Raw genomic sequence first — 19646 nt, forward strand, 5'->3', positions numbered from 1 at the left:
GATATATAAATATATAGATCATGTGCACATCATCTTTCCTACAATGCTAATATATGTGCTTTATATATATATATATATATATATATATATATATATGGTGTCATCCTCTGAAACTATCATTTGTCCTAAAAAGTTAAACTTATATGAAGAAATAGATTTAATCATTTATAGTTGTCTTAACACTCTTCCTCACATGTGGACCAGACTCTTCTTCAATAAGTAGGCCCAAAACGTTAAATATTTAATTAAATCGGATAGAGTGTAAATTCAAAATTCAAATCTATAATATTATGTGAAATCATCACTTATTTAAAAATATAAATTTATGGAAAATAATAAATTTAATTATTTATATTTATCTTAACACATCACATCACATAATTACAAATTAAACACTTCAAAAGTATAGTTCAAAATTAAAAAGAAAAACTAAATTGAACAAAAATAATATGACTAGCAAGCTAGCTATCTGGTCCCATGGGCAGGGGCATCATGTGGCTATTGGGTGTCACTCCCAAGGAAGAGGTCTAGCTTGGATCCCTAGCTCCTGTTATAGTGCGCTATAGTTAGCATTGTCGTGAGGCGAGGTGGAGTTCCCATTCAAACCATGTCCGGCCGGCCTCTAATGAGGGGAAGACATATCCCCCAACAATGGGATAAATTACTTTCTACTCTGCCCACCAAGTTTACAGGGGGGAACCTGCTCGTAGCTATGCCCACCGCTCGTTTGTTCCCGCTCCCAGCTCCCGCTTGACGTGGTTGCCACGGAATAAATTAAAAAATTATAAACCAAAATTAAAACCTTGTCTTCTTCAACAAATAGAACGAAACCTAGCTAGCTTGCCTCCACAGAACGAAACCTAGTCAACATACCATTTCGTCAATCGCGTCCACATAACAACGAGGAACCTAGCCAATTCCAAGCCTCCACCTTACCCTTCAATCGCCTCCATAGAGAACTTGTGTGGAGATATTCATTTAGAGGATTTGAAAAGATCACTATGCTTGCAGGAAGGGCTTTGCCAGAAGATTGAAGAAGAAGTTTGCAAATGCATTTTGTGAACATGTACTTGGATATTTTTTCCAAAGCAGGTTGTGAATTTATACTTGTGAAAGAGAAACTGGAAGAATGCACACGGCAGCCGGAGCTTTCAACCAAATCCAATGAGTTATTCATGCTTAGGCTGCAAGAAGCTCTGGATGATGTTCATTCTCTTAATGATTACAAAGCCACTTTTAGAATCAAATTTACAAAATGTTACCCATAAAAATCATTTTCTGAATCAAAAGATTTTTGAATGGGAAGCATTGATAACAGAGCACAAAAGTTATGAGAGTACATATGAGGCCTACACCATAGAAAAGTTAGAGTTGGAGAAGATGATTAAGAAAATTATATGATTTTACTTCGTGATTAAGAAAATATTTTTTAATAATTTTTTTTTTACTTTCTAATTAAGGAAGTGTTTTTAATGATGTTATAAATATATTTTATTTTTGAAAATATTAAAAAAATCTATATAAAAAATTACTGAAAAAAAATACATAAAAATATATGAAAACACATGCTATGGCTTCTATTGGGTTGAGAGCTGTAGTATCGTCCTTTTTTTAATGTTCTAGTACCACGTGGCACGTACTATTCTTTAAACCAATAATCAAAAAGGAAAAAAACCCACCCATCATTGTGTTACGTACATGAACTCAATATTGTACATATGTAAAAAATGAATACAATTAAGGTATTGTTTAGATAGTGAAAATGTTTGATTTTATTTTATTTTATTATTATAATTTTTTAAATTTATTATATAAAATATAATAAATAATTTAATTTTTTTTAATCTTAAAATACTAATATTAATAATAATAATAAATAAATAATATTTTATTTAACTTTTATCTAATCTCAACTTAATATATAAAAAGCAAACCAAGTCTATGGTCATGTTAGAGCTCCTGTATAAATACAGGATCCTGGCCTCGTGTTTTATCTCGCACCAATTATAAAGTGAAAAGCCTACATCTTTTTTCTTCTCTTCTTCACACGAAATCGATCATTAGTCTTTTAGTCATGGCTTCCTATCATTCTACGGCCAGCTCCTTCGTTTCCACTGTCACTAAATTATGCCTTTTATTTTCACTTCGGGTGGGAATGGTTTCTTCTCAATTATCCTCTAATTTCTATGCAACGTCATTATTGACACCATCCAAAACTGCTCATTCCCAGGATCCCAAGCTACACAAAATCAGCCATGAAATCCTCATCATAATTCTAGGAATTGATTTGTAAATATTGATTCTAGGAATTGATTCGTAATTATTATTTCTTTCCTTGTATTTGTTTATTTCCATACGTAGTCTAGCCTCTTGTATCTATTTAAACCAGAACCTATCATTGTATTTGGCAAGTCATTACAATAAAAAATATTCTGTTTTCACATTCTTGACATGGTATCAGAGCCTAAAGACGATTCCTAGCCTACCCGAAACCTCCATGCCTTCCTCTTCAAACTCCATTGTTACCTCCCCATATTCCCTTCACCCCTCTGATTCCCCTAGTCTAATTCTTGTATCCGGCCTCCTTACGGGAGACAATTTTCCAAAATGGCAAAAAGCCATGACTCGAGCACTCAACGCCAAGAACAAACTCAGTTTTGTTGATGGCTCTCTCCCCAACCCTGATTCGACCTCTCCAGATTACAACCAATGGAATCAAACCAAAGACATGGTCCTTACCTGGATTTTAAACTCCATCAGTCCATCTCTAGCCAACTCTCTTGAATATCACACCAATCCACGAGATGTTTGGGTTGACTTTCAATCTCGTTTCAGTCACAGCAATAATGCCCGTCTCTATCTCCTCAAACGTGAGCTTTCCTCTCTGCAACAAAACACCACCTCCATTCATGAGTATTACAACCATATCAAACAAATATGGGATGAATTAAGCCATCTTCAAAACAACACTGACCTCAAGGATTTACAAAAACAAGCCGATGACGAACGCGTCTTCCAGTTCCTTCTTGGTCTAAATGATTCTTTTGCCCAACTCAGAACCCAAATCCTAGCTATGGAACCCCTTCCTTCCATCACAAAAGTTTTCTCTATTTTATTTCAGGAAGAGCAGCAGCGCCTTCTGCACATCCGCCCACTGCCGACAGAATCCATGGCCTTCGCAGCAACCAACTCCAGCACTGCCCGAAGCCATCTTCGCTGCACTAAATGTGGCAAAACGGGTCACACCCGTGACTGATGCTGGAGAATAATCGGGTACTCATCTGGCCGTGACCCACGCTCCAAGCCGCGCCCCTCCTTACTCGGCAAACCACCTTCTGGCTTGGCTCCGGTCGCAAATCAAGCCTCCTTCTCCGCAGATTCCTCGCCGGTACCGGGATTGACGCCGAAGCTCTACCAAAAATTGTTGGACTTGCTCACACCGACACCCCCTTCCTCCAATTTCGTCGGTAATGTCACTACTTCTCCTTCCTCCTTTGACAGCCACCACGATTGGGTCGTGGACAGCGGCGCTAGTGCGCACATGTGCCACGATCGCCGCCTATTTTCTGCTCTTAAGTCCCCCCCCCCCCTTCTCTCTCGGTGAAGCTCCCGAATGGCCATACCCTCTCTATTATGGGTATCGGCTCCTGCAACTTGTCCCCGACTCTTACCCTCTCAAATGTCTATTATATCCCTGACTTTCATTTTAATCTTCTATCTATCCCTCAGCTCACAACTAACACAAATTGCATTGTTTCTTTTTCTTCTAAAAATTTTTTGTTTCAGGACCCACAGTCTACCAGGCTGATTGGAGCGGGTGATTTTTGCAATGGGCTTTATGTGTACTGGCCCAACAATGTTCTGGCTCTCTCAGTTCAATCCACTGCTAATAAAGACTTATGGCACCAACGCCTAGGTCATCCTTCCTGCCTTATTATTCCTCAATTATTTAATAATTCTCATGTTCTTTCAAATTGTGATGTTTGTGCTCGTTCTAAGCACACACGTTTGCCTTTTTCCTCTAGTGATAATAAAAGTTCTTTTGCTTTCAATAGAATTTTTTGTGACATTTGGGGTGGATACCATACTTCTTCTATTTGTGGTTCTCATTATTTTCTCACTATAGTTGATGATTTTTCCCGCATCACTTGGATTTATCTTATGCGTTATAAATCAGAGGCCTATACAAATCTTATACATTTTTTTGCCCTTGTTCAAACTCAGTTCAATACTACAGTAAAAAAAATTCGTACTGATAACGGACAAGAATTTCTTTCGCAAAAATTTCAATCTTATCTTCACAATCATGGCATTATTCATGAACGTACTTGCATTGAAACTCCGCAACAAAATGGCGTTTCGGAGCGAAAACACAGGCACCTTCTAAATATTGCTCGTAGTCTTCGCTTCCAAGCACACTTGCCTCTAAAATTTTGGGGAGAATGTGTACTCACAACGGCATATCTCATTAACCGTACATCGAGTCGTCTCCTTCAAAATAAATCTCCTTTTGAAATTCTCTTCAATACCATTCCCAATTACAATCACCTCCTTGTGTTCGGTTGCTTATGTTACGCACAAACTCTTTGTGCTCATCGAGATAAATTCTCCCCCCACGCCTCCAAATGCATATTCCTTGGCTATCCCAGTAACCACAAAGCATACAAACTCTATAATCTCGACACACAAAAAATCTTCTTTTCTCGAGATGTTACTTTCCATGAAGACATCTTTCCGTTTCAAGATCTTCCAGATATTTCTCATTCCTCTCTCCCTATTCTCCCCTTACCCATCCCCGAACCTATCCTCTCATTACCTGCTCCCGAACCAACCCTTCCAACACCACCCCCTCCTCCTTCTATTTCCACCACGGACTCTCCCTCTCCCTCTACTTCTTTTCGTCCTCGCCGCACTACTTCTCGACCCACTTACCTTCAGGATTATGTTTGTCCAACTCTACACACAGAGCCCACGGCACCATCACTCGCTACATCAATCTCAGGTACTGCTCACCCTTTATCTGCATTTCTTTCATATTCTCGTTTCTCAACTTCTCATCTTACATTTTTACATGCTCTTACCTCTTCTGTTGAACTTTCTTGCTATTCCACTGCCCTTCGTCATTCCCACTGGCGTGAAGCAATGTCTAATGAGCTCCGTGCACTTGAAGCTAATTCTACCTGGACACTTGAACCACTCCCTCCTGGTAAAAAGCCCATTGGTTGCAAATGGGTCTTTAAAACCAATTTCAAAGCTGATGGTTCAATTGAAAGGTATAAACCTCGCCTGGTTGCAAAAGGTTATACTCAAGTTGAAGGCCTCGATTATCATGAGACTTTTGCACCTGTTGCAAAAATGACTACTGTTCGGTGCTTGTTAGCTGTAGCCGCTGCTCAGCAATGGATCATTCACCAACTCGATGTCAACAATGCTTTCTTACATGGCGATCTTGATGAAGAAGTATACATGACACCACCTCCTGGATATTGCCCTAAGGGGGAGACTCGTGTCTGCCGCCTCCGCAAATCCCTCTACGGCCTCAAACAAGCATCCCGCAACTGGTTTTTTAAACTAACAACTGTGCTTCTTGATGCAGGTTTTACTCAATCTCAAGCAGATCACTCTTTATTCACCTTGGTCAAACCCACGAGTATCACCATCGTACTTGTCTATGTTGATGATATTCTGGTTGCTGGAAATGATCTTTCCCAAATAGAGACATTCAAACATGCACTCTCTACCAATTTCAAAACCAAGGATCTCGGCCCCCTCAAATATTTTCTTGGTCTCGAAGTTGCGCGTTCCCAAAAAGGCATCTTCCTGAATCAACGAAAATATGCTCTTGATATTCTGAATGACAGTGGTCAACTTGGCGCCCGGATCGCTTCCTTTCCCATGGAACAAAACTTGAAGCTCACAAATCAAGATGGCGACCTTCTTTCTGATCCTAGTACCTATCGGCGACTCGTGGGACGACTCATCTACCTGACCATCACTCGGCCTGATATTGTCTTCGCAATGAACATCCTCAGTCAGTTTATGCATGCCCCCCGCCTTCCACACATGCAAGCTGCCACTCGTGTTCTTCGATACATCAAAGGTAGCCCAGGCCAAGGCATTTTCTTTCCCTCTTCCACTACTTTACATGTCACTGCTTATACCAATTCAGATTGGGCCAGCTGTCCCACAACGCGTCGCTCTACCACCGGCTATTTCATTCAGCTTGGCACTAGTCCTATTTCATGGCGCACCAAGAAACAAACGACAGTAGCTCGCTCTTCCGCTGAAGCTGAATATCGTGCCATGGCCGTCACCACTTGTGAGCTCACCTGGTTAAAACAACTCCTCGCTGATTTTGGTATTTCTCATCCTGAACCTTTTAGCTTACATTGTGATAATCAATCTGCTCTGCACATTGCTCATAATCCTGTGTTCCATGAACGCACCAAGCATATTGAGATTGATTGTCACATTATTCGAGACAAGATCCGGTCTGGTCTCCTCACTGCCGTCCATACGTCATCACATGAACAAGTTGCGGACATCTTCACCAAAGCCTTAGGCCGAGAACTCTTTCATCATTTTTTATGCAAGTTGGGCATTACGGACCTTCATGTGCCAACTTGGGGGGGAGTATTGACACCATCCAAAACTGCTCATTCCCAGGATCCCAAACTACACAAAATCAGCCATGAAATCCTCATCATAATTCTAGGAATTGATTTGTAAATATTGATTCTAGGAATTGATTTGTAATTATTATTTCTTTCCTTGTATTTGTTTATTTCCATACGTAGTCTAGCCTCTTGTATCTATTTAAACCAGAACCTATCATTGTATTTGGCAAGTCATTACAATAAAAAATATTATGTTTTCACATTCTTGACAGTCATCGTGTCCTAAAGCACTTTCCACCATTAAATCGGGTGTGGACTCTGCGGTGTCGAGCGAGAAACGCATGGGAGCATCCTTGCTCCGCCTTCATTTTCACGACTGCTTTGTTCAAGTCATCTCTCTCACTTTCTCCTTTTAATTTCCTTTTCTTCTTGATCATCGGTGTCTTATATATCAGCAAATCTACATCTGCATGTGTTTGCGTGAGGATATATTTATATATATATATATATATATATATATACACGTACGTGTGTGTGTGTGTCTGTGTTTTTGTGAAAGCAGCATGTTGAATTAACACTAACATCGGTAGGTTAATGATTTCTGGAGATTACCTTACCTTAGGCAGAAATATTTTCAACCATATTTATACAGTTTCACTGTACATACACTGTTACACATCCTCCATAGGTGTTAATTAGTCCAACATCGAGTCTTAAATAAAATGCAGCTAGCTAGCTTCGTCATAAATTAATGATGATACTGCATGCCTATTTTTTACATCAATTCATTCCTATAAGACAAACATAACAAGAACACAAGCAAGAAATAGTATAATTTCATTAATCTGCATGCCCTCAAGAGACGAATCCTGACTCCGCCTTGCACGTCTCTATTTTCATTATACTGTCATGCATTGTTGGTGCATGTAATTAATGTATTTTGGCACTCTTTACTTTGATCCTATCAAGATTTGAACTTCAGTTTCATGTAGCCACACGTTTAAATGAAGTCATGGAAGTTATGGTCCTTGCGATTCCAACAAAAGAATCATTATCAAATTACACTAATATACTGTGGGATCGCGTCAGTCCCGGGCTCAAGTCGCCCACTTTTGGCAGCCTGCTTGCTAACTTGTTCCATGTATAGCGAAAGACATAAAATTCATATATATATGTCTAATGGCAAATACATATATAATCATAAAGTTGTTTGGACAAAAGAAATTCACATCATGAATATATTTTGTTTTAGTTTTTCATGAACAGAACCCGGAATTTATTTTGCTAATGGAAGCTGTTGTTAGAGGTTAGATGTGTCAGCATTGGTAATTTGGAGTGAAAAGGGTGAAAAAATCCTATTAATTAAAGAATATATAGGAAGTAGTACATTTCCCCTTAGATTGTTTGGATTCGAAGATGACTTGAGATGACTTGAGATGAGCTGAGATGAGTTGTGAATAGTAGTGAGATTTGTGAGTTAAAGTTACTGAATAGTAATGAATAGTAGTGAGATGAGTTGAGATGAGCTGAGATGAGTTGAGATGACTTGCGAATCCAAACAAGCTAGATCCTCATATTTTGAAAGCATGCATGTGCATTTGTTAGTGTTGTAAGACAGATATACAGCGGCTAGAATTCCTTGTAGTAAGCAAAATAATTAACACGGTTGAATAAACAGGGGTGCAATGCATCAGTACTGTTGAACGGAACAGAGAAAGCAGCGGGCCCCAATCAGTCACTAAGGCGATTTGAAGTAATAGACAGCATCAAATCTGAAGTGGAGAAATTGTGCCCTGGTGTCGTCTCTTGTGCTGATATCTTAGCCATTTCTGCAAGAGACTCCGTCGTCGCTGTAAGTAGGAAAAAAAAAAAAAACCCGACTTCATGATGTAAACTACTAGTAAAACTGAATTATAACTACAATACTGACACACATGACTATAATAATCTTTGATCTTTTGGCATCATTTTCCTCATAATATTGAATTGGATTCAGCTGGGTGGGCCTGGTTGGACAGTTCAATTGGGCAGGAGAGACTCCACAACCTCAAGTTCAAGTTTTTCTGACATTCCTGGTGCACAATTGGATCTTAGTGGCCTTATCAGTGCATTCTCGAAAAAAGGTTTCACTGCCAAAGAAATGGTGGCTCTCTCAGGTTGGCTGGCTCAAGTTATCCTAATGAATTCTTTAAACCCTCTAAATTTTAACTCAAATATCGAAAAATATGATTACAATTTTACTATAATTTCTGCATGTAGGATCTCACACAATTGGTCAAGCCAGGTGCAGAGTCTTCCGGACAAGGATTTATAATGAAACCAATAACATAGATTCCGCTCGTTCGCAACATCGTTGCAATCGAACTGTCAAAGCACGGGAGGTGACAACAACCTTTCCCCTCTTGACGCCACCAGCCCAACATCTTTTGACAATGCTTACTTCAAGAATTTGGTGGCCAAAAAGGGTATCTTGCACTCTGACCAACAGATTTTTGGCGGGGGTTCCACCGACGCTCAAGTTAATGCTTATGTCTCCGACCAGGCAAGCTTCCTAACAGACTTTGCCAATGCAATGGTGAAGATGGGGAACGTTAGGCCCGCTTACTGGTTCAAGCAGCCGGATCAGGACAACTTGCAATAAAGCCAACTAAGTTTAAAGGCATTGCAGCCTTGCAGGGTGCATGGGTGCTTAATTTGAGTGTCATTCTCGATCGTATTAATTTTGGCTGTTTTGTGGTTGGGTGGAATGTTATGACAAGAATAAGAGCATTTTGTATGAACGTTGTTCGTGCTATATATTTTTACATTAGAAAAATGCTAGTCTGCCCACTTCATTTCTCCCTTTATTTTGACACTTCATGTATTTTAATTTTTTTTACTTAATAATTAAAGAAATGACTATTAGTGTATTGATTTTTTTATATTTTTTTAAAATGTTTTAAAATGATAAAAAAATATGAATAAAAAATAAAAAAATAATAAAAATATAATTTTAAACTGTCAATCAAAATGAGCAGTGCTATTCAGGCGGCGCGCTCTTTGACATTATAATGTCATTTTGAGACCAACATGCAAGTTGGAGGAAAAATCGTTGTATAACATGTAAAACTGGTTGAGTGTTGGATTCTAATCTCATTGAGCCTAATTAAAATTGCAAATAGACCACCAAATTACTTGGAAGTATTCGAAGGTTATGGGGTTTGTGTGCAGACAACAAAAAATCCCCATTCCTCGATGTAGACGAGATTTAAGTTTTAACACATGAATGACAATGTTGTCTTCTCACGGTCGAGCTTTAGGGCAGGTTTGGGAGTGAGATAATAATTTTGTATTTTATTTTGAAGTTTAAAATATTATATTTTAATATTATTATTATTTTAAAATTTAAAAAATATGTATTGAAATTTGAAAAAATTGAATTGTTTATTATATTTTATATAAAAATTTAAAAAATATATAATAATAAGATGAAATGATATAATATAAAAATTTAATGTTTTGTTTTGTATCCCAAACTTGGAGAGAATCCCATTCTGATGACAGACTAAACTAATAGCCCAGGATATGTATCTTCTAACCTCATTGCTGGACTCTGCCATCCTAGCTAGCAAAATAAAGTTGTTAGAAAACATGTTGGACCTTATTTTAATTGAGTAAACAGCAGGCCAAGAGCCCGGCCCTATTAAATTCTATTCTCTTTTTCTTTTCTTTTTCAAAAATAAAAAATAAATCAACAATTACTGGTTTATATAATGATAATTAATTACAAAAGGACCCCTACGAAACTATTTGAGACCTGTCTAACTGTTTCACTGAATTAGATTGATTTAGGCCCGTTTGGATCAAGTAATCTCAAAACATTTATCTTGTCTTATTTAACTATTATAATTTTTTTAAATTTTTATATAAAATATAATAAATAATTTTTAAATTTAAAAATAATAATAATATTAAAAAATAATATTTTAATAATATTTTATTTTATTTTTAACTTTAAAATATACAGATCATGTATGAATGAAAATGTTCTGAAAATTCTTCATTAGTTTCATCAGTACACTGGTAATATTTATACACAAGAGAAGGAATATTCCTTTCATAACAGAATGCATAATGCAACAATAAGAATGCAACACGTATGATAACAGAAAATGTTCTAGACTTCTCTGTTTTTGTTGTAGACTCAGTGAGGTGCTCTTGGTGTTGCGGTGGTGTCGTCTGGTGCTGTAGATGATGGAGAGCTGGAGGTGTCCTTTGGTGCTGCAGATGATAAAAAGCTGCTATTAATAATGAATAAATATATATAGAAGTTATTATTAAAGAGCATTCATTTTACACACATGATATGACATCATCTAGATTATATATCTTCTCAAGTGAGTGTTGTAAATAATCAATTAAAAGCAGCTACATAGTAAATACAAAATGTACATTATTATAATAGTTTCTCTCTAACATTACTCATTACTAATACATCTCATATCACACAATGCTCAAAACGTCATACAATGGAACCATCAATCTTGAGACACAACCATGCATGTGCTCCTTTTTTTTCTAATTTTATTCGCATGCTACATTAATATTAGAAATTCATCGAAAAATTTAATAAAATATGACAAATGGGTCAGCTTATAATTGAATAAGATGTCAAACTCGATCATACACCAAAATAACAAGATTTAATTAAAACCCAAAAAGATAAAGAGATTATCGATTGTGTAAAATTCATTATTATTTTTAAGAGTAATGCTAGATACAAGTTCCAAATAAACAAGCATCATACAAGTTTTTTGTAAAAAAAATAGGTCCCACTAATAAAGAATAATTTTTTTTACACTTTTGTAAGGTGTGGTCTACTTTTTTATAAAGGCTTGCATGAAACTTCTCTATTTGAAACTTGTACAAATCATTTCTCTATTTTTAATACTTAATTATTATAATTAAGCCTAAAAGAAATTATGGCAAGCTCTCAAATTGATTTGATGTAGACAAAACCATAACCAAAACATTTTGGAAAGTAAACCAAATTTAATTCATATCAATTCATCATTACAACTTTTTCAAATTTCAACATAAAATATAATAAATAATTTAATTTTTTCAAATCTCAAAATAATAATAATATTTAAAAATAATATTCTAATAATATTTTATCATCTCAACTCAATTCAACTCAACTCAATTTAACATCTAAACACAATCAATTTTTATTTTTTTACTTTTACGATTACATAATTAGCTAGGTAGACGAGCCAAAAGATTCCCAACAATGCAAACAGGCAGAATTAAATGTCTTGATGGAAACCTTTACCCATCTTCCCTCTTTGCAATTAATAACCACGGAAAGATCATAAGAAGAGTCAAGACGAAGATACGTCCAACCACCTTGTGTTCTAACATTAATCGTCCAACCAAATGATCAACATCCTAAACGGTTCGTTTGGATAGTTTTATTCATAACATGAATTTCATTATTAGAATTTTTTAAAATTTTTATATAAAGTATAATAAACAATTCAATTTTTTTAATTTTTAAAATAATAATAATATTAAAAAATAATATTCTAATAATATTTTATTCAACTTTCATCTCAATTCAACTCAACTCCGCTATCCAAATGGGACCTCTTATAAGTAAACAACATTGATCATGGTTGCGATTACATCAAGGTTTATTTCTTCTCAGAATTCCTCCGCAATTGGGTGTGCTTGAACAAGATGGTAGTGTCCAGCACGTGTAGCACGAGCAAATCTTACTAAGCTTGAGGTCAAGATGTTGGATTATTAAACGCACTTTGTTCGAAGCTGTAATAAACAAAGGGCATGCAGTACGTACTTTCCGTACATCGATCTAATTGTGTATGCCTTTGAAGGCATCAGCTCTCATTTCATTGATGGATTAGTTTATGTACTGAAATTATTTCCGGGGTTACCTAAATCTAATGAAGGACAAAATCATGAATCCTGTTTTATATTAAGATCTTGTAGAATTCTCTGCCTCTGGTGTTTCAGTAAATTTCGGGAATGGAAATAAATTATAGGACATTTAATATTATCAGTATATATATGCTAAAAGACTTACTCGGTGTATTTATATATCTCTAAAATCCACCATGTGAGTTCAAAGAGAGAACTTATACTTTAAGAGAACAAAAGAAAAAATTGAAAACAGGAAAAATATATAATTAGAACTAGGTCGAGGACGATCGAGGTTTGCTCATGGTGGAGATGGAATAGTACTAGTGCTAGCTCCAGCCGGCTTATGTTCCGAGAATGATACGAAATCATCGAGGTGGGTCTTTCATTTGAGATTTGAATTATTCCAAATTTGGCCACATTTTGATTAATTAGCTTCGTGTATCTTACATTTTCAACCTCATGAAGAAGAAGGACGAGCTTTGTTGATAAATTACATGGCTTTGGTACATGTTTGAAAGACAAAATTGTTATTTTCAGAAAACCCACCTATATATTATATATATATCACCATGCATTTCAGACAAAACAGAAGACAACCTAAAGCTTAATTAATATGAAAGACGCAGAGAGAATCTATAGGCAGCATGCACCTACATCCCTCTCCTCCCTTTGAAAGCTAGGCTTTTTTAATTCTCACATCCGGTAGCTAGCAGCCTCGAAGCGCAGCACCCTACCTATGCCAAAACACAATGTTGAAGTTGGTGAACCAGGGGCTCCTTCTTGATGTTCATCATCTTCCCTGGAATCAAAGGATGAACTTTGGCTTAAAACTCGCTTCATTCCATGAAACTTTGCATAAGTAATTGGAGCAGATAATGATGAATCTGATGGTGACGACCATGTTGATGAGATTGATCCTGAAGAGGGCGACGGAGACACTGTGGTAGTACCCTTTTTAAGACTGATTTTTGGGAATAAAGCATGTAAGAGATTGGATCTTGAGCGGTTCTTGATGGGTTTTTTGCTAGAATTGGAATAATAGGAGGGAGGAGGAGTAAGAGGTGGTACTAGAGTAGTGTGAGAAAAGGTATGTTTAGGAGTTCCAGGCCGAGACTCCCACATGAATGGAACAGCACCGGATACTCCCCCATAATACGGTACCCTGAGAGAAGGGTTAGCGGCAGAGCTCTCTTTGGATAAAAGCCTAGAGAAGAACTTGTCATCTTCCTCAATTTGAAGCTGGGACTTCTGGGGAAGCTCAGAGCTACCAGTACTGTACATTTGAGATTGTGGGGGTTACTTACAAAGAAATGAAGGATATATGCAGATGGGAGATGGGAGATGGGAGACTCTGATTACCTTGGTTCAGCCTACCATACTTTTGGATTATGAAAGACTATCCCACAATGAAGTCACAGTGAATATATATATATATATATATATATATATAATATAAATATATATATATATATAATAACTTCCACTTAATGACAAGTCTTGATGAATATTTTGATCTCTACTCAATTCGACCATATTTTCCAATGTATTTTACAAATTAAATTGATCAATTTCAACCAGAATCCCGGCTGAAATCAATGAGCTAGAAACTATTCCCGAGAAAAGAAAATAAAGAAGGAATTAATAAGAACGTGGGATTGCCATTAAATTTGATATATATTGATCAAGCTGATTTTTTATCCTTAAGATGATCATGTGCCAAAACTTTGTCTTTTATCTTTTTCATATGCTAGCTTGTACGAATCTAGATTCATACACAAAGCTCCACCTTAACCGTGAAAGATAGTCCTCTTATGGGGTCTACCAAAATTTAATGGATTTGTTTATATATAATATATTGCTATACCTCACATGCATCTTGGAGGAACTTAAACGTACCATTCATAACAAACAATATTACTATATATGGTCATAACAGTGACCGTCTGATGCCGATCTGAAAAAACGATCTTACTACTGCATATATGCAATTGCAGGCTTTAGAAAGAATAAACAAACCCATGCCATGGTGGTTATCATGGCCGGATGGGTCTGAACAGCATTTAAACTAGTGGGGAAGGTGACCTACCGGTGGTCCTCCTCTCTCTATGATGTATGTTCTCGAGATGGCAGTTCCATACGTACGCTCGTTAAAGTATATGCAGGGTGACCATTCGCATTATATGCACGTGTGTATGCCCACAGCCATACACGTGTCTGATATATATCTAATTCATGTAGAAGATCATCGAATAATATTGTTATTTTCTTCTCCAATTTATTTTATATATAAACCATAATTATAGTAGTTTGAAATTACTTTGAGGATAAGACAACAAGGTGGCATAAATAATCTAAGCATTCGGCCAATGGCCTTTCATGACTAGTAGAAGTCATCATGCATGACGGCCCAGCTCTCGCTCCTTAATCCCATCCAACATGTATCATGCTACCATTAATTATAATTAAGGAATTGTTCGAAGTGTCAAAGGTACTGATCAGACTTGGACGACGCCGCATTAATTTATCCTACAATTGTCCCCAAACATCTTTCAATAATTGATCCACTTTCGATCAGAATCAGAACGTGCTCACATGATGTCGTGGAATCACCAAACCCGCTTGCACATTTTCTTCCTAGCTAGCTTTCTCCCAAGTTGATATCTTCTATATACTGCAATATTTTCAAGGGCATATTATTTATATAATATATATATATATATTTTAAGAAGAGAATGGTAGCTTTTTTTTATTGATAATTTTCACTTAATGTGAATAATTACCTTATACATGAAACAGAAACTTGGGGATGACACCAAAAATCCCAAAATCAAGTTTCTAAAAAAATTATTAAGTTCCAAAAAAGAAGATACACAACATACATAGAATTAACTAGATTAGAAACTAAGAAGTGTGAACTAATTAAAGAAGCCTTAATGCCAAAAGAGTAATGCTACATGTAGTCGTGGAATGTGCAAGCGTCGTGCAGTCGTTTTAAAAAAGAGTGAGATCTACTATTAAAAAATTAATTTTTTTTTCATGTGAGTCTCGTATTTATTTACTTTTTTCAAAGTAATTGCACGGTACTTACGCACTCACTACTGCAACTATTATTTTCTTTCCCGTAGCTTTAGAAAAAAGGTGAGACTGCCTGCCAAACCTTTGGTTTCTACGTAAACATGTTTTATAGTGAAAGGAAAATAGTTCTTAAGCTGTAAAATATCTTCCCACAAATCATGATAATGCCAAGGGGTGAGATTCGCTATATATTAAGCCAATTAATCACAAGAAAGAGAATTAGATTCAACTGGGAGCTGCTTAGTTTCACTAAGTTGATAACAAAGAGTTAAAACAGATCTCAGAGCGGATAATTCTGGAAATATATTAATATATAGTACCAAAACTCAGAAAATAGGAGAAACTAACAATAATAGAACATGCAGAAGTATGTGAAATGGAGCTGTATCCCACTAACATTAAACGATAGGTGAGTATATTCATTTTAACAGTAGATGGGGCATCGATGTTTAGTGATCACAATCTTGAAGTGACATTTAGATGTACATGAATTCGAGTGATTCAGAAGTTCAATGATATCTGCAACAACTGCTGTGACCCGCCACAAACATGTTTGTTTACGCAAATTCAGCTTTTGTTGCTTTTGATAAGAAACACTCATGCGTACACAGAAAGAAAGATGGTGAGTTGACTCCTGTCTGGGGCTTAATTAACGATTGGCCCATTTTGGAAAAATATATTTTCACTTCAACGTCTGAATATTGGATCACCATGACACAAAGCTGAGAGAAGAAAATATACAACCCATCTTGATCCAAAATTAGAAACACAAAAGACACTGAACTTCTTATATATTATTGAATGGTCATGAATTAATAAGTGCTGATATCGAATTTTTCTCTTTCATCTCGAGGGGAGAGTATTCAGGAATAGGGAGGTGCATGTATGAATAATTTCCCGGGACTTTTAAAATTATTATATAAGTGACATCTAGAAAAATAATGATCTAGCATTTTTCATTATTAATTAATAATCTTTATTAATTGTTGATGCATTTTTCGGTCCAGGATGGTATTGCCCAACGATATAAGTGTACAACCCTCATTAGAAGCTTGAGCGTTGATGCGATGCTCTTATATTCATCTATGAAAGTAAAGAATAGATAAAGGGTATGGAATATAAATGAGAGAGATATATAGATTTACATTATTCGACATAAAGAATACATTCACAGGGGTGTTCAAGGGTAAATTGATCACTATACTTGGTGATTTATATCGTCTCTCATGGCCTCACGAATCTCTTAATATAATAGAGGTTGAAGAAGACCATTTTGCCTTGAGGAAGGGGGTGATCTCTTTGGAGCCCCCTGAGAGGAAGATAAAAGAAGCCTCTCTCGATGTTCTCCAAGAAGCCTCCCAAGCCGAAGATAGAAGAAGCCCCCAAGAAGCTGATGGTGTCTGTAGGGAAATCGTCCCCGTTTTGCAAGGCTTGGGTGATTGATTTCTTGTTAGTCTTATGTCTCTTCCCATTTTCCTTTTGTGTGTCTGACTTAACTTTTTTTACTTGTCACCTCCTTTAATTTTTTTCTTTTCCTTGTATCTTTGATGATGGTCCTTTTCTAGCTAACAGGCTAGTTATGACTCAACATTTGCATTTTTATGTAGTACAATGTAACAATTATTACGAAGCTTTGTATAAATGATAAATGAGAGGCAAGGGTTTCTTTTCTTTTAATTTCTTATTTTGATTTGTAATATATATGCGTTTGAATTATGGAGGCCGCCGATTAGCACTCGTGGATGAAAGCAAGATTCAATGCATATAATTACAGAGTTTGATGCAACGACGTCTTATAAGTAAGTACCTAGGGTAGAGTTTTATGCTAGCAGCTTGTATGTCCAATATAATCATGCATGAACAGTATTCATTTTCCAAGAAAATCAACAAAATCCATTGCGTTTGTCGGCACCGAAGTTTTAGCCAAGTAAACATGTAATATTTAAGATATATAGAATATATTCATAATATTCTAGAATATGTACGCATGATAATATGATATGCTCTATTATATTTAATTTATTGTGTAAATCAATTAGTATATTTGATTTATTATAATATCCTTCTTTCTTAGACCTTATTTATCTATAAATAAGGACTTTAATTTATTATACAGTTTAATACACAGAAATATAAGTTGTTCTCTCTCAATTTCATATCAGCATATCATTCTTTCAAAATATACATATAAACATTGTCCCATGAAAATATGCAAGCAAAAATAAATCAAATTTCGAAGTACCTGATCATATATATATAGTATAAATTAAGTCGCAACGGCATTTTACTCTCTCTTCGAGCGATCCTTGTTTGTATGCATTTCCATGCAACGTACCAATAATATTGGTCACCTCATGATGTTATGTTAGGTTCAAAGGAGGAAGCCATTGATTTTTCTTTCTTTTAACACACCTCAAGTTGCTTAAAGATAAATACATAAAACTTGCTCACTTCGAGGGAAGCATCTCCAATATAAGAGAAAGGAAGAAGATAATAAGAGAAAGAGAAATAGAATTTGCATTCCTTTCTGGATGGATGAACTCTAGAGCTCTTGGCTCGTATATAAAGAAGATAACCCCTACATGGGCCTAGGCTAACACAACTAAAAGCATACAAGAAAATAAAACTAAGGGTCTAAGCCCATTAGCTACATTGTAGTCCAAATAGCCTACTAAATCACAATAAAATGAATTGTAAATAGAATTAAACTGTCCCGAGGTCCACGGCCCAAGCACTTCATTTGTGGACTGTGACACTTTCTTTTCCCAAGCACTTGGGAAGCATCAATAGCGGAGACAACAACTTAATTTCTTAATTAGGAAGCACAAATTCCAAAAGAAACAAAATGGAAATAACGGCTTCAAGATACTGCTTAAGTTCTCTTTTATTGTGGTTATCGTAAAATAATTATCTTTTTAACTTGGTGGAAGAAAATCTCAAGTCAAAAACCTCAATTTCATCAAGTTATTGGTGCTATCCATTGGTCAAATTGCTTTCAACTATCTACTATTGATAAGAAAAATTATACTCATCATCCCTTAAACTATACACCTACTTTTATCTTTTTTTTTTTTTTTTTTTTGACAGGTATGTGGTATAGGGATGATGCGTAGAAGAACTCTATGGATAAACCCCCACCATAAGAATATGTACACCGAGTCTAATTTTGTTGAGGCGGTGATTGAAAACTCCAATCCTGCTTCTTTAACATTCTCAAATAGGGGTAAGTGAATAAAAGTGATTTCTTAGTAAGAAAGAGGGCACTGTGACCTCTTGAAAAGTTAAATGTATAACTAAACTCCTTGCTTATGGCAACAAATAAAGCTTCCAAGCACTTACATAAAAATAGCAAGAAAATTATAAAAGTCTTAAATTTGTTGCAAAGATTGAGGCGAAGGCATGTCGATGAGGGTGTGGTAGTGTCACGCCTCGGACTCGAGGGTGAAACCTTTTAACCTGAAATCCATAATAATGAGAACTTAAATACAATTAATCCTCCAAAATCAAATGTTTAAAAAATCCTTCCAAAGACAACAAGCTAAACACTGGCAACATTTTTTTTTTTTTTTACTTGGACTAATTCACATATACCCCTAGGCACTTATTTCACATTGCTCTTCTAATTTTGTCAAGTGTCATCTATTCCAACAGTCACAACTATCAAAGTCAACCAAAGAATATGGAGATAAATGAGTGAGTTATCAATAATTTAATAAACAATAAACTTATACTAGTATGTAAACATGAGCCAATTAATGCATAATAAAATATTCTGAAAAATAATAGTGGTATTTATGAAGCATTTCATTATAACAATAATGTAGACGAAAGATATTAGGCACACATATATTGAAATAACATGAAAAATAGAAACATATGTCATGTTTATCCATGTGGTAAGGTTGTGCATCTATACAACTAGCTAAGTAAAACATAAACCATTTTGTCTCCAAAGCGAGTACACTTAGAACAAATGCCACAATTTTACACCCATTGTATGTGTGCATGGCGAGCAGTGCAGTAGGGGTATGA

At 35.9% G+C, this 19646-nt stretch overlaps 1 protein-coding gene and 1 pseudogene across 1 annotated transcript; one reads left to right on the plus strand and one right to left on the minus strand.

Annotated features, from left to right (window-relative positions):
• Window positions 1-2074: 2074 nt before the first annotated feature.
• On the plus strand, window positions 2075-9268 carry LOC109018091 (annotated as a pseudogene).
• A 3964-nt stretch (window positions 9269-13232) lies between these two features.
• On the minus strand, window positions 13233-13820 carry LOC109015293. Its single transcript, XM_035688794.1, has one exon. It carries the CDS (start codon window positions 13818-13820, stop codon window positions 13233-13235), a length of 588 nt encoding a protein of 195 aa, XP_035544687.1.
• Between the last annotated feature and the right edge of the window lie 5826 nt (window positions 13821-19646).

Source organism: Juglans regia, chromosome 3 (genome assembly GCF_001411555.2).
Source record: "Juglans regia cultivar Chandler chromosome 3, Walnut 2.0, whole genome shotgun sequence".
Taxonomy (NCBI): Eukaryota; Viridiplantae; Streptophyta; class Magnoliopsida; order Fagales; family Juglandaceae; genus Juglans; species Juglans regia.

Coding starts and splice junctions, on each gene's coding strand:
- LOC109015293 (XM_035688794.1), bottom strand. CDS start 13,820: ATGTACAGTACTGGTAGCTCTGAGCTTCCCCAGAAGTCCCAGCTTCAA.